Source organism: Globicephala melas, chromosome 14, assembly GCF_963455315.2.
Source record: "Globicephala melas chromosome 14, mGloMel1.2, whole genome shotgun sequence".
In the NCBI taxonomy this organism is placed as follows: domain Eukaryota; kingdom Metazoa; phylum Chordata; class Mammalia; order Artiodactyla; family Delphinidae; genus Globicephala; species Globicephala melas.
The window spans coordinates 68667016-68680145 of NC_083327.1; the positions used below are offsets into that span (position 1 = coordinate 68667016).

The 13130-nt window shown below is 39.6% G+C and overlaps 1 protein-coding gene across 4 annotated transcripts in view; it reads left to right on the forward strand.

The window, feature by feature from the left end:
* UTRN (utrophin) overlaps positions 1-13130 on the forward strand; it is a 490808-nt gene that overhangs the window by 366089 nt on the left and 111589 nt on the right. For all 4 annotated transcript variants that reach the window (XM_060283969.2, XM_060283970.2, XM_060283971.2 and 1 more), the window contains one exon: positions 7617-7746. In XM_060283969.2, the coding sequence (XP_060139952.1) occupies positions 7617-7746 (130 nt within the window). The remainder of the gene's footprint in view (positions 1-7616; positions 7747-13130) is intronic.

The following is a 13130-nucleotide window of genomic DNA, read 5'->3' on the forward strand; positions in this document are numbered from 1 at the left end:
GGTATGTTTGCATTCAGTATCTCACCTGTGAAGTTAGTAGAATGATTTTGTTATTAACCTGCAGAGAAGTTACGGGACAAATTCAAGGGCTTGTGGTGGGTAAAGGTGTGCCTAGATGGTGTGCACTGGACTGTTGACACAAGGCTGTTGGCTGCAAATCTCTATCTGGTTTTACTACACCACAAAACACTTTTTAAAAATGCCTCCTGATTCTTTCATACACAAATTCATTGAGTTTCTACTCTGTCCTCTGGGACATAGATGTGAACCTTCAGAACATTCTGGTGTAGAAGTCAGGTCTGCAAAGAAGTCAGGACAGAAATGCATGGTGAACGCTCCAGCAAAGTGGATGCCAAGCGCTGTAGTGGCAAAGAAGAAAGTGGGCTGGCTCTGCTGGGCAGGCGATGCTTATACTGATGGTGAGTTTGGTATTAGAGCTGGGTCCCTAAAGGGTCAGGGAGGGTGACCCTTGTGGATCTCTTTGACTTTGACCGGTGAGGATCAGTGAGATTGCTAAGAAAGCCCACAGATATTATGTCTTGAGAAATAACTTTTTCTGTGAAGAGCTCTAAGGAGATGACTGCTTTCCTCCCCCACTGCTCTGCTTTTTATTTCTGCAGACCAACTTTGTATGCGCTACTCCCATTTCCCAGGAGTTTCCCTTCCTTGAATCCCACACTTTCTTTCATGTCAGTTTACTCATTTCTTTATTCATTCACCCAACAGACATACCAAATGCGGAGACTAAATAATGAGAAGGAGCCAGTCTTTGGAGATGTGAAGCAAAAGCTTTCTGGATTGCAAAGGCCACGAGGCAGGAAAAGCTTGACAAATTCTAGGAAAAGAAATAAAGACTTTGAGACTGGAAATTAGGGTGTATTAGTAGTTGAGGTTCAGAGAGTAGGGAAGCTCTGGATCTTGGTAGGAAGTTGAGAATTTTTTCTAAGTGCAGCAGGAAGCCATTGGAGGGTTTTTAGCAGAAGAGCAAAAAGATCTAATTTAACAAAAAGATCATATAATTTTAATATGATCTAGAAAGTTTAAAGAAAAGTGCATCCCACTGACCTTTGCCACTTGATGTACAGACAATGCGGATAATGGCTTTAGATTAAAGAGAGGAGAGGGGACAGTTGTGATTTAAAGAAGAGGGGATGACACCGGGATTTAGTGCACACCCACGTGTTGGTCGTTCTTCTCCCCCTATCTCAGTCCAGTGTGACAGGTTTCCAGCTGAGGACAGAGGGGACGGCAGGGATTCCCCCGCTCCCTCCAGGTTCTCTCAGACCCTGTGTTCATGCTAAGGGGCTTGCAGGATCCTGTGCGTCTCCATGTCAGTGCTGCGAGGAGCAGCCAGTCGTCCTGCTGTCTCCTTGGCAGCAATTCAGCCGTCACAGTGAGCGACGTCACGTTCATGATGCAGATGAAGGGGAGCTGATTGACTTGTAAGACTTCCTTACTTAAGCCATGCCGGTCACTTCTTTATACCGCCTCATCCCTTAATCCCCTGCCTTCCCGTGAACTAATAGCGGGTGGGGAGAAATGTTCCCCGACCGTTCAGGAGGATCATTGAGAATCTCCCTTTAGGCATTTGAAGTTGACTAAGAAGCAGTTTACTCTGCTGCCTGGCACTCATGGGAAATCAGGAGCCACTGAAGAGAAGTGGAGGAAAGGCGGGCTCTGCTGAAGGGCTTGTTGGGTTCCTAGAAACGATTGAGAATGAGAACTCTGTGATTTTACTAGTTAAATTCTGATATGCACATCAGGTCTTCATCAGTCTGACATTCCGGGGCTTCATTTCATTTAAATGAGCATGCAGGGCTTCCCTGGTGGCGCAGTGGTTCAGAGTCCACCTGCCGATGCGGGGGACATGGGTTCGTGCCCCGGTCCGGGAGGATCCCACATGCCGCAGAGCGGCTGGGCCCGTGAGCCATGGCCGCCGAGCCTGTGCGTCCGGAGCCTGCGCATCCAGAGCCTGTGCTCCGCAACAGGAGAGGCCACAACAGTGAGAGGCCCGCGTACCGCCAAAAAAGAAAAGGAGCATGCAGAAGCTACCTAATAGGGAAAACAATGAGGGACTCAATTACCTTACCTGTTATTCTGTTTTCTTGAATTGCTCTTCCCCTAATTACCTTTAATCTGATTCCAAGTTCTTTTTCAAAACACACTTTACACATTTTTGAGAGGGTTGCTTGCTGTCCCCTCCACCTCCCTCCCTCCTCTGTGTGTTTCCTCAGTGCCCTATTTATACGGCTCTCAAAGACGGGTGGCATTACCACGTTCTCACTAGCACTATTCTCTCTCTTTATAAGTTCCTTAAGAGTTCGAATCATAGGCTTATTAATTGCTGTCTTCTCTTGTGCCTGGCGTATTTCTTTATAGACTGTATGGATTTAATATGAGTTTTGAAATTCTTATTTTGGTGGAAACGTTTGTTGGAAAATTCTATTATACACTCTCATGCCACCTTGGGATGGCACGGAAGTCGAATATTATGGCCATGGGACAGTCATTGTTCCCTCCATTTATTATTCTTAACTCTTAAGGTAGCTGAGTCTCTGTCCCTTTATATTAAACACCTTAGAGCACGCAACTTTTAAAATACAATTTTCAATTTTATTTTTTGAAATTATTCTGTATCTGTTTCTTGTTACAGCTGATCGTGGGTCTTTTAGGCCCAAGCTTCATTTATGTGTGTTTGTCTGGGAGGGGCATTAGGATCTTTCCACCTATGTAGTAGAATAGAAAGTGCATAAGCTTTGTGACAGGTTGCCACACGGAGAACTTTTAGATTGATGGCCAAGCTTGAGTCAGCAAGGTAGCCAGATATCTGCTATATGAAGAAGTATGTGGTTACCAGGTACCTCTCCTAACAACCATAAAGCGTTTTTTCCCCTCTGACTTTCATGATATAAAATATTTTTACAGAAGTAGTTACCCTTGTCATCCACTCATTCAGCTCTGACAGTGCCAGCCTGCTAAGCCTGGCAAACACTTCCGTCAGGACCTTTGCAATTATAGCTCCCTTTGCCTGGACATGCTCTTTTGCCACCCTCCCTCTTATGGCTGGCTCCCTCACTTCCTTCAGATCTTTCTTCAAAGATCACTGTTTTGAGATGCCTTCATGAGAACTTATCTAAAATATTACTAAGTCCATGGGGCAATATTACCCACCCAACCCTCCCTTTCCCACGTATCCTGTGTGGCCGATTGCTAAAATAATGAAACTTGCTCTCTATGTCCAAAACTCCATGCAAAGGGACATTGTGGTTCCCTTCATCAAGAGATGAACTATATTTTTCCATTCTCTTGAATCTGTGCTGGCCTTATGACTTGCTTCAAATGATGGAATGTGATGGAAGTGATGTGCAGATTCTAGAGCTGTGCTGTCTAATACAGGAACCCTTGCCACATGTGACCATTTCTACTTAATCAGTTACAATTAGATAAAATTTAAAATTCAGTTCCTTAGTTGTACCAGTCATATTTCAGGTACATACCAAATAGTCACACACAACTAGTGTTGCCATATTGACCTGCATAGTTGTAGAACATTTCCATCGTTAGAAAGGTTTTTTTGGACAGAGCTGTTGTAGAGCTAATGCCTTAAAAGATCTTGCAGTTTTCACTCTGCCCTCTGAGAACACCAATCATCATGTTGAAGAAGCCCAGTCCAGCCTATAGGACAATTTGAGACCATATAGAGGGAAACCGAGGTGCTCTAGCTAATAGCCAGCAGTAATTTCCAGACATGTGAGTGAGACCATCTTGGACTTCTATTCCCATTCAAGTCACAGATGATTACAGCCTTAGGAGTAATCCCCCATGGCAGTGGCAGAAGAGCTGGTCAAATTGCCAGGCCACAGAATCATGGAAAATAAATTGTCATTGTTTTAAGCCAATATGTTTTAGATGGATTTGACACAATAGTAATAACAGTTACCACCTTCAATCTAATGACTGCATTCATTTTGAAACTATGCCCTATGCAGTTACTTCATGAATTAGGATATGGAAAAACGAGGGAAGATGAAGTATCACCCCTTTCAGTGAGATCAGTTCCTTGTTTAGGGAGAGAAAAGGATATTTGCTATTAATAAAATAATGACCCACAGCAAACTGAAATACTTAGTACTTACTAGCTGAATTAGATGATAGGAGAAAATTAACTTTGCATCAAAAATTATTTACCAGTAATTTTCAAACTAGTTCAAATAATCCAGAGCTAACTGGAATCCAATAATTATTCCATTTTAGGATAATCAGATTTGAGGGACTTTGGTATATTTTGCTTGCTTATAATTTAAAATCATAAATAGTATTTAATTCTGAAAGCATGTCTTCTTTTATTCACTGTTCGTCAAGCGTTTATTGAGTACTTTCTGTATATGTCTAGACAGGCACTGAGAATTTTGAATGATTAAGAGGTGAGCCTCCCCTGGAAGAACTGACAGTATAATGGAAGGGACAGAGGCATGGTCTCAAAATATATTAGGATGAGCTATGTTAAAGAAATAGGATGTGCTCTGGGAACACTGAGGTGGGAACATACTAAATATACAAGATGAGCTTTTACCTTGCAGGTGAGGGGGGATAGAGGTTAGTAAATAAACAGAGTGCCTAGAGGACATTTTTGGGAAAAAGAGCAGAATTATTTTATTTTAATAACTTTATTGAGATATTATTCACATAACATGAAATTCACTATATTAAAGTGATCAGTCCAGGGGCTTTTAGTATATTCAGAGTTGTACCACCATCATCACTATCTATGATAGTTTTGGAACATTTTCATTACCCCCCAGAGAAGCCTGACCCATGAGCATGTACCCATTCTTCCCTCAACCTCCCATCCCTGAGCAGTCACCAATCTACTTTCTGTCTCTAGACACTCACCTATTTGGACATTTCATAGTAGTGGGTTTTTGTGTGTGGCTTCTTTCACTTAGCATAATGTTTTCAAGATTCAACCATGTTGTAACATGTATCACTATTTCATTCATTTTTGTTGCTGAGTAAGATCCCATTGTGTGGATATACAACATTTTGTTTATCCATTCACCAGTTGATAGTGACTTTTTTTTTTTTGGCCGCACCGTGTGGCATGCGGGATCTTAGTTCCCTGATCAGGGATGGAACCCATGCCCCCAGCAACGGAAGCGTGGAGTCTTAACCACTGGACCACCAGGGAAGTCCCCATTGACCAGCTGATGGATGTGTTTGGGTTGTGTCCACATTTTGGCTGTTATGAATAATATTGCTATGAACATTCATGTACAAGTTTTTATGTGAACATATGCTTTTAGTTCTCTTAGGTATATACCTAAGAGTGGTATTGCTGGGTAATGTGATAACTATGTTTAACATTTTTAGGCATTTCCAAATTGTTTTTCAAAGTGGATGCACCATTTTAAGCATTCCAACAACGGTGTATGAAGGTTCCAACTTCTTCACATCCTTGCCAATACTCGTTATTGCCTGAGAACAGAATTGTTTTGAATGAAAATATGAAGTCACTAAAATAGAAAAAATTCCAATTAGATCATGTTATACTCATTTAAGACCGCCCAAATATAAGTCATGTGATATTAGAACCTAAATCTGAATGACACTTTGTAGCTCTGTGTACAAAACAACTCTGTTGGAGTCTAATTATCTTATCATTAATGTTCACCAGGTGGTTAGGAAATGCTGATTTTCTTTTATATCTAATTGAGAGGTAAAGGACAGTGAAATGATTATATGTGTAGTGCTGTTGAAAGTTAAACCCATTTCTGACATGCAATTAAATATAATTGAAATAGAACAAATTGAATAACAAAATTAAATTTGCAAAGTAGAGTATGAACAGATATTAAATGTATGCTGTCCTCTGCGATATTTGGGTGGTGAGTTGGCATTAGAGCTCGAGCCCCATATTTTTACTTCCTCTGCGTAGTTCCCACCTGCCCACACTTGCCTCCTCTACTTCCCTACCTCAGCGTCTCCAAGGAGTTTAGGAGACATTCCCCCGCCAACACGCTGTGCAGAGAGGATTGTTTTATGAAGCGCTGGGGTTCAGTGTGGTCAGGATGGAAAATAGGTTCTCCAGACCTGTGGGGCTTTCTCTCAGACTCAGACTTTTTTTGTGGCCATGCCACGTGGCATGCAGGATCTTAGTTCCCTGACCAGGGTTCGAACCCGTGACCCCTGCAGTGGACACTCTGAGTTCCAGTCAGTGGACCGCTGGGGAAGTCCCCAGACTTGTTTTTTAATGACTATCAGAGACCTGACAATGATACTATAAACAAACAAAAATATATGTCTGACAGCCCCCATCACCACCGTCTCGTCCAGCTCTTCAGTGACTTTCCAGCACCCAGTATTTGTTAAGTCTCAGGTGCGCAGGACACAGTCACTGTCATGCCATTTCTCTCTACTCCTTGCCTGCTCTTCTCATCCCTCCCCACCTGTGATGGTCTCTTTCAACTTCATTACCAGTGTTTTTCTGTTGTTCAGTTTTAGTTTTTTTATGTAAGATTATTCTGATATTTCTAGAAATTAAAAATTTTTGCTTTTTATTTACTGTGGAAGATGAGATATAGCCTCCAAATACCCCGTCATCCCAACATATATCAAATGCTGTTAAAAAAGTACTTATGCTCAGAAGGACTTTGTTGATTCTAAAATACTATCAGAGTGTAATATTTTAGAAAATGAAAAGTTGAGTTTTCATAATGCATTGCCGAGGAACTGTATTAAAAGCAAAATATTAGAGCCAGTAGGTGTTTATGTACATAATTTAAGAGGTAACAATATTAAGAGCAATTCTGATTTAGCTACAGTATTAAAATAGCACATGAGAAAGTCTTCATTTACTCTTACCTTGCAGTAGTCACTAGACGAGTTTTGTTGTTTTTAAACCCTAGTCAATTAAGTCTTAATCACCAAACATTTTATAGGAGCAGAGGTGAAAGTTTGACCCTACTTAAAACCACAGAAGTACTAAAGACAAACTATTCTGAGACTTATAGATTTGCATGAAAAAGTCACAAGGGGAGAACTGTAATTGCCTCAGCATGAGAGATGGAATATATTTTAAGATAATTGGAGACTGTCTTTTAAGTGTTCTCTTTGGTTTAGTTTTGATTTCATGTACTTTAATTTGTTTCTATCTCTTAATTTTTTTCTTAATATATTCCAAAGAATGTAAAACACTTCTGAGAATCTCATTACTACTTGTGAAATCGCCTCTAGCTCTACCACTGGATGTAATTTTTTTGGTCAGTCTTATAAGAAAAAAGTATCTTAGATTTAGCAGTCTGACGGTAGTGATAACCCTAAAAGTACATTTTGTGTAAGATCAAATATACTGTGGCAATTTCCCTCAGGTGAATATTGTAAATTTTGGAGGTTCTGATGTTTTTTTTCCATATAAGTTCTACAGGAATCATCTTTTTGCTTTTATTCATGTTTCATCATTCATACGTGTAAAATTTACATTTTTACTGCTAACCTCGCTAACATGCTGGTGATGAGACATTCCCTTGACAAATGTGATCAGAAGTGGTCTTACTGAAGATGTTCCATGACTTGAACACATTAGGTTACAAATTCAACTTTTGCTTCTCTTTGCAAAGGCACTGAGACGTGAGTTAAAGGAGAAAGAGTATTCTGTCCTGAATGCTATAGACCAAGCTCGAGTTTTCCTGGCTGATCAACCAATTGAGGCCCCTGAAGAACCAAGAAGAAACCTACAATCAAAAACAGGTGAGACTGATTTCTTTCTACATCATAAAAACACATGTGAGGAGAACAAAACACCAGAATCGACAAGAGAATTTTCTTACAGCATATCAGGACCTGATATTTTAATATGTCTTACAGAATTTCAGGATCTAGTATTAAAATTTTTCTTCTAATTATTACTTTAGTCAAATATTTGAACAAATATTTAGATTCTTAAATTAAAAAATAAAATGGCTGTATACTTCAGTATCATTACTTTAAAGGGGAATTAACTGCAGAAAAATACTTGGTTAAAAAGCATAGTGTAACTAAAAATAATTTCTTTAAGAAATAAAAATTTATATTTCTTATATTTAAACTACATGATAAATAATTGTAAGTAGAAGAATGATATTTAAAATACAAGAGTAAACATAAATTATTTAAATATCTAGAAGGTAAGATTATTTAACTTCTCTTTTTCAAGATTACTTTTTAAAATAAGACACCAAAGCCCCTTTCTTTTACAAGCAGACAACAGAATTTCTTTAATTTAAACATAACAACCTATAATATTTATGTACTTTGGCTTAAAGCTGAAACAGTATCTACCTTACTAGCAGATAGCAATAAATCACATAGTAGATTTAAGAGATGAATTTGGGGGCCAACATATATCTTTATTTTGATTTTTCACTTATGGCATAAAAGCATTCTGATGCATTTTTAAAAATAAACATGCCATTCAAAATATTTTCTCATCATTCACTTTCCATAGTAAAACCAGACCTGAAAGACTGCCTCATGCTATGTCCAGCAGTGTAATTCATGAGCATTTATTACTTGTAAGGGAAGTACGGTTGGAAAATGCTTTGACTGCAGCTGGAACTGGATCAGACATTTGGAAAGTAGCCGTTTTCCTCCTCAGCCTTTCTCAGGGAAGCTCTACTTCAATCGGAGTCAATTTCCCATCAGGATCATGATTTTCTTGACCCTTTGTGTGTGTGTGTGTGTGTATACAGAGACACAGCATACTTATCATCTCTTCCAGCGTTGGTTTTTATTTTCTGCTGGCAGTATCACTGTTTTTCTAGTCAGCCTTCGGGGGACCTAAGTCACTGTTGAGTCTCCGCCTCTCTCAGTCTGCAAATCACTCATGATTGTTACTTCTATCTTTGGAGACTTATGCCTCCTGAATTATACATGTATTATATACACACACGGACATACGTATGCACACAACATGCACACAGCTACATAGTAGGTTGTTGAATGACTTGTACGCTGAGCACACTCGGGTGTGGGTAGGAGGTCATTAGCTGGGACAGGATCACTGGAAGCAGCAGCCCAGAGAGAGGGGCAGAACGGCTGTGTGTCAGGGGAAGTCAGCAGAGCTGGGGGCAGGGGAGGTGGGGGCAGGGGCTGTGCCTGGACAGGGGGTAGGAGTGAGGGACTTGTACGCGCTGTCTGGTGCAGATTACAAGGCCCTGGAAAGTTGGACAGAGCATTTCGACTTAAATACAGCAAGAAAAAGGCGCTATTTCACTGGGTTTTTTTTCTTTTAAGCTTGGAAGAAAAATAAGAAGTTCACTTGTCTCGCCTTATCCAATTTAAAGTCTACTTTAAATCTGCTTGTCTCATGTCCTTGCTTTTCAGAGAATAGAGGAAACGTAAGCTATTTCATAGCAGTAAAAAAGTGTTATATCACTAGAGTTTCACTTTGCTATAAATTTTCTTCCTTAGTGGTTAGTCAGTTTAAGGGGTAAAAACATATGGCTTTTGAGTCCTTATTTTGCTGTTACATCAGGACATTTTTAAGACCTATTTTCACATACTATATTTGTGAGGCAAGAAAAAAAGTCACGTCAGTTTAACTTTATGATTTTTTTGTTTTAGAGTGTTTTTTGTTTGTTTGTTTTTTTACAATTAGCCATTTTCACACTTTCTCCTTTCCTGATATTATTTTGTGTAATGTTGGCTGACTTTAGCTGTTGTTGAAAGTAAATAAAAGAAAATTATCCGTAATAGCTTTTATACTTTGTTGTTTACCATGACTTACGAACAACTGCTATCAGAAATAGTGTTTGAACATTAGTTATCTTGTGTGATGCTACTCAAAGTACTCAATGTTGGAGGGACTAGAGCAGGGAGAAATTGTATAATGATTTTTTGGTTCTATTTAATAAGCATTTATTGAGTATGCTATGCGTAATGTGCCAAAGGACACACCAAGGTGAATCCATCTTTGTTTTTAAGTAACTGTTCCAGAAAATACTTCTTGCCATGATTTTTCTCTCCCAAAGCCTTTTCTCCTGGCTCCTTTTTTTTTCTGTTATCAATTATCTTATAGTGTCATATGTGTATACATGCATTTTATGATAGCTTATGGAGTTTTATTTTATTACTGCATAGCACAGGATGAGTTGCTCTCAGGCATCTTTTAATTGATAAATGCTGTTGAAAACAAGCAAACTAATTATTGCAACCAAGTGATCAGTTGCTGACAAAGAATTTTATCAGGTATGCTCTGCTAGATATTTTCTTTTTTCCCCCCAGTTTTATTGAGATATAATTGACATAATATTGTACAAGTTTAAGGTGTACAACATAATAATTTGATATTTGTATATATTGTGAAATGATCACCACAGTAAGTCTAGTTAACATCTATCACCTCACATAATTACAATTTTTTTCCCTTGTGATGAGAACTTTTAAGATCTACTCTCCTAGCAACTTTCAAGTATGTATATTTTAAACATTTAAAAATCATTACTAATATTAACTGCCCTATTTCAGCCCCTTACCATCTTTTGCTAGGACTTTACAGTACTTTTTTTTTTTTTTTTGGCCGCTCCGTGTGACTCGTGGGGTCTTAGTTCCCTGACTAATGATTGAACTCACGCCCTTGGCAGTGAAAGTGTGGAGTCCTAACCACTGGACCGTCAGGGAATTCCCTCAGTACTTTTGTGTGTGTGTGTGTGTGTGTGTGTGTGTGTGTGTGTGTACATCTTTTTAAATTTAATTTAATTTTATTTTTTTATACAGCAGGTTATTAGTTATCCATTTTACAATCCCAATCCCAATCTCCCAATTCATCCCCCCGACTTTCCCCCCTTGGTGTCCATACGTTTGTTCTCTACATCTGTGTCTCTATTTCTGCCCTGCAAACCGGTTCATCTGTACCATCTTTTTAGATTCCACATATAGGCGTTAATATACGATATTTGTTTTTCTCTTTCTGACTTACTTCACTCTGTATGACAGTCTCTAGATCCATCCACGTCTCTACAAATGACCCAATTTCATTCCTTGTTATGGCTGAGTAATATTCCATTGCATATATGTGCCACATCTTCTTTATCCATTCATCTGTCGATGGGTATTTAGGTTGCTTCGCAGTACTTTCTTAATTGGTGTCCCTGCATCAACATAAATAGATGCTACAGTGATACATCTAAAACACAAAACTGGCATCTGAAAACCACGGGTAGTCACTGAAATGGGATCTGAGCTCCTTTACCTGCCATACAAGGCTGCACAGTGCTTTGGCCTCAGCTTTCCAGTGCGGCAGCATCTCATGCTTCTCTCTGCTCCAAACTAATGTCCGTTTGACACCCACCAGCTTCTCGTGATGTTCTGCAGGTAATGGTCTTCTTAACTTTATTCTGTTGTCTTTTCTGGTTTTTTTCTGCCCATAGGTCCCTCCTACCTGATCTCCAACTCCTTCCTCCTTTGCCTGCCCAGCCCCTGCTCATTCTGTCCCACTCACTGCAGGCTTTGTTTCTTCCTGGACCGATTCCTCTCCCAGCTCTCCTCCTTGCCTCCCTGGTACCCTGTCATCTCTCTGACTATATTATTAATTTCTGTATCTGAAGCTCAGCCCTGCCCTTGCTTACTGACCTTTCTCAGTTACTGAGAATCTGAAAGAATGTGAACAATTATCTGAGCAGCCAAGATAGATATTATGTAGAAAATATAGTGAAGATCTTATTAGCTCTTAGAAAAACCACCCTCTCCGAGGTATTAACTCTTACTTTAGATACTGTTGTAAGTAGTTTAACTTGTTTTCCAGTGAATTATGGGTATGTAGCAAGATGGAAATGCCAGGACACGGGAAAAGGATGACAGTGAGAAATGACTTCAAGAAGTCTGACAGCAATGAGGAGAAAGAAAATTATAAAAAGGATACTTGGAGATTCTAAAATAAAACAGAATAGTCTTTGGGGCCTTTTACAATAAAAGAAAAGCTGAAGCTATGAATTGTGGTTTGTTTGTTTTTGAAGACAGAATATAATTCAGTTAAGAGAAGGCGTAGGAGTTTATACTATATTTTAGTGAATTCCCTTCCAAAATGGCAACCGTAAAAAAAAAAAAAATCAGGTTAAATGAATAAATGTAGCTGTCTGGACCACTCAGCTACCCAGAATTACTCACTCTGCTTATAAATGGTTATTAAGTCAGTATAATTTTTAATCGGACTAAAATTACCTGAATCATTACAGAAATTTTACAAAGTTCACAACTTTGTCAGTAGTTCCCTTATCTTGAGTGATATGGAACTCCTTAATTGGATTTCAGTTGTGTCAAGTCAGTGTATAATATTTCCTCTTGGGCTTCCCTGGTGGCGCAGTTGTTGAGAGTCCGCCTGCCGATGCAGGGGACACGGGTTCGTGCCCCAGTCTGGGAAGATCCCACATGCCGCGGAGCGGCTGGGCCCGTGAGCCATGGCCGCTGAGCCTGCGCGTCCGGAGCCTGTGCTCCTCAACGGGAGAGGCCACAACAGTGAGAGGCCCGCGTACCGCAAAAAAAAAAAAATTTTCCTCTTAGTGAAGTTGAATTGTTTCTCATTTGATTTTAACCACGTGGTTTATATCTGTTAAGAAGTAGAATAGTGGAACAACAAATGTCTCATCATTATTCACGTTGTTCTTTGTATTTGTACTTCTCAAACCACTTTTGTGTTCTCCTAACTATCTCAATGAGTTGAGCAGATCATACAGTGTGCCTTTTTAAAAAAAATTGAAATAAAAATACAAAGGCTAAGAAAATATTGTGGTGCCGACCAAGGTTATCAGCTAATGTAGGGTAGATCAAGGGACAGAGCACTAAGCTTCTATGGTGGTGACTCTCCTTAACCCCTGGTTTTTTGGCTGGCTTTCAACTCATCCCTTCATTTTTATCTCCTCTCTCTTTCTCTCTGCTCACTGGCCACTGACCTCCTAGCTCCTTCTTGACTTTCAGTGTCTAGAGCCTCTTAACCCTGCACAAATGTTTCTTGGCTTCTTCCTTGTTCACCCAACCTCCCTGCTGTTCTCAGTCCCAGATATGAATTCCTTTGAAAACCACACAGCTGCATAGTGAAAGTAGATGTGCAAGACAGCCCGAACACGTCTTGAGGTAGTCAGGGAATACATGTGCCTTCT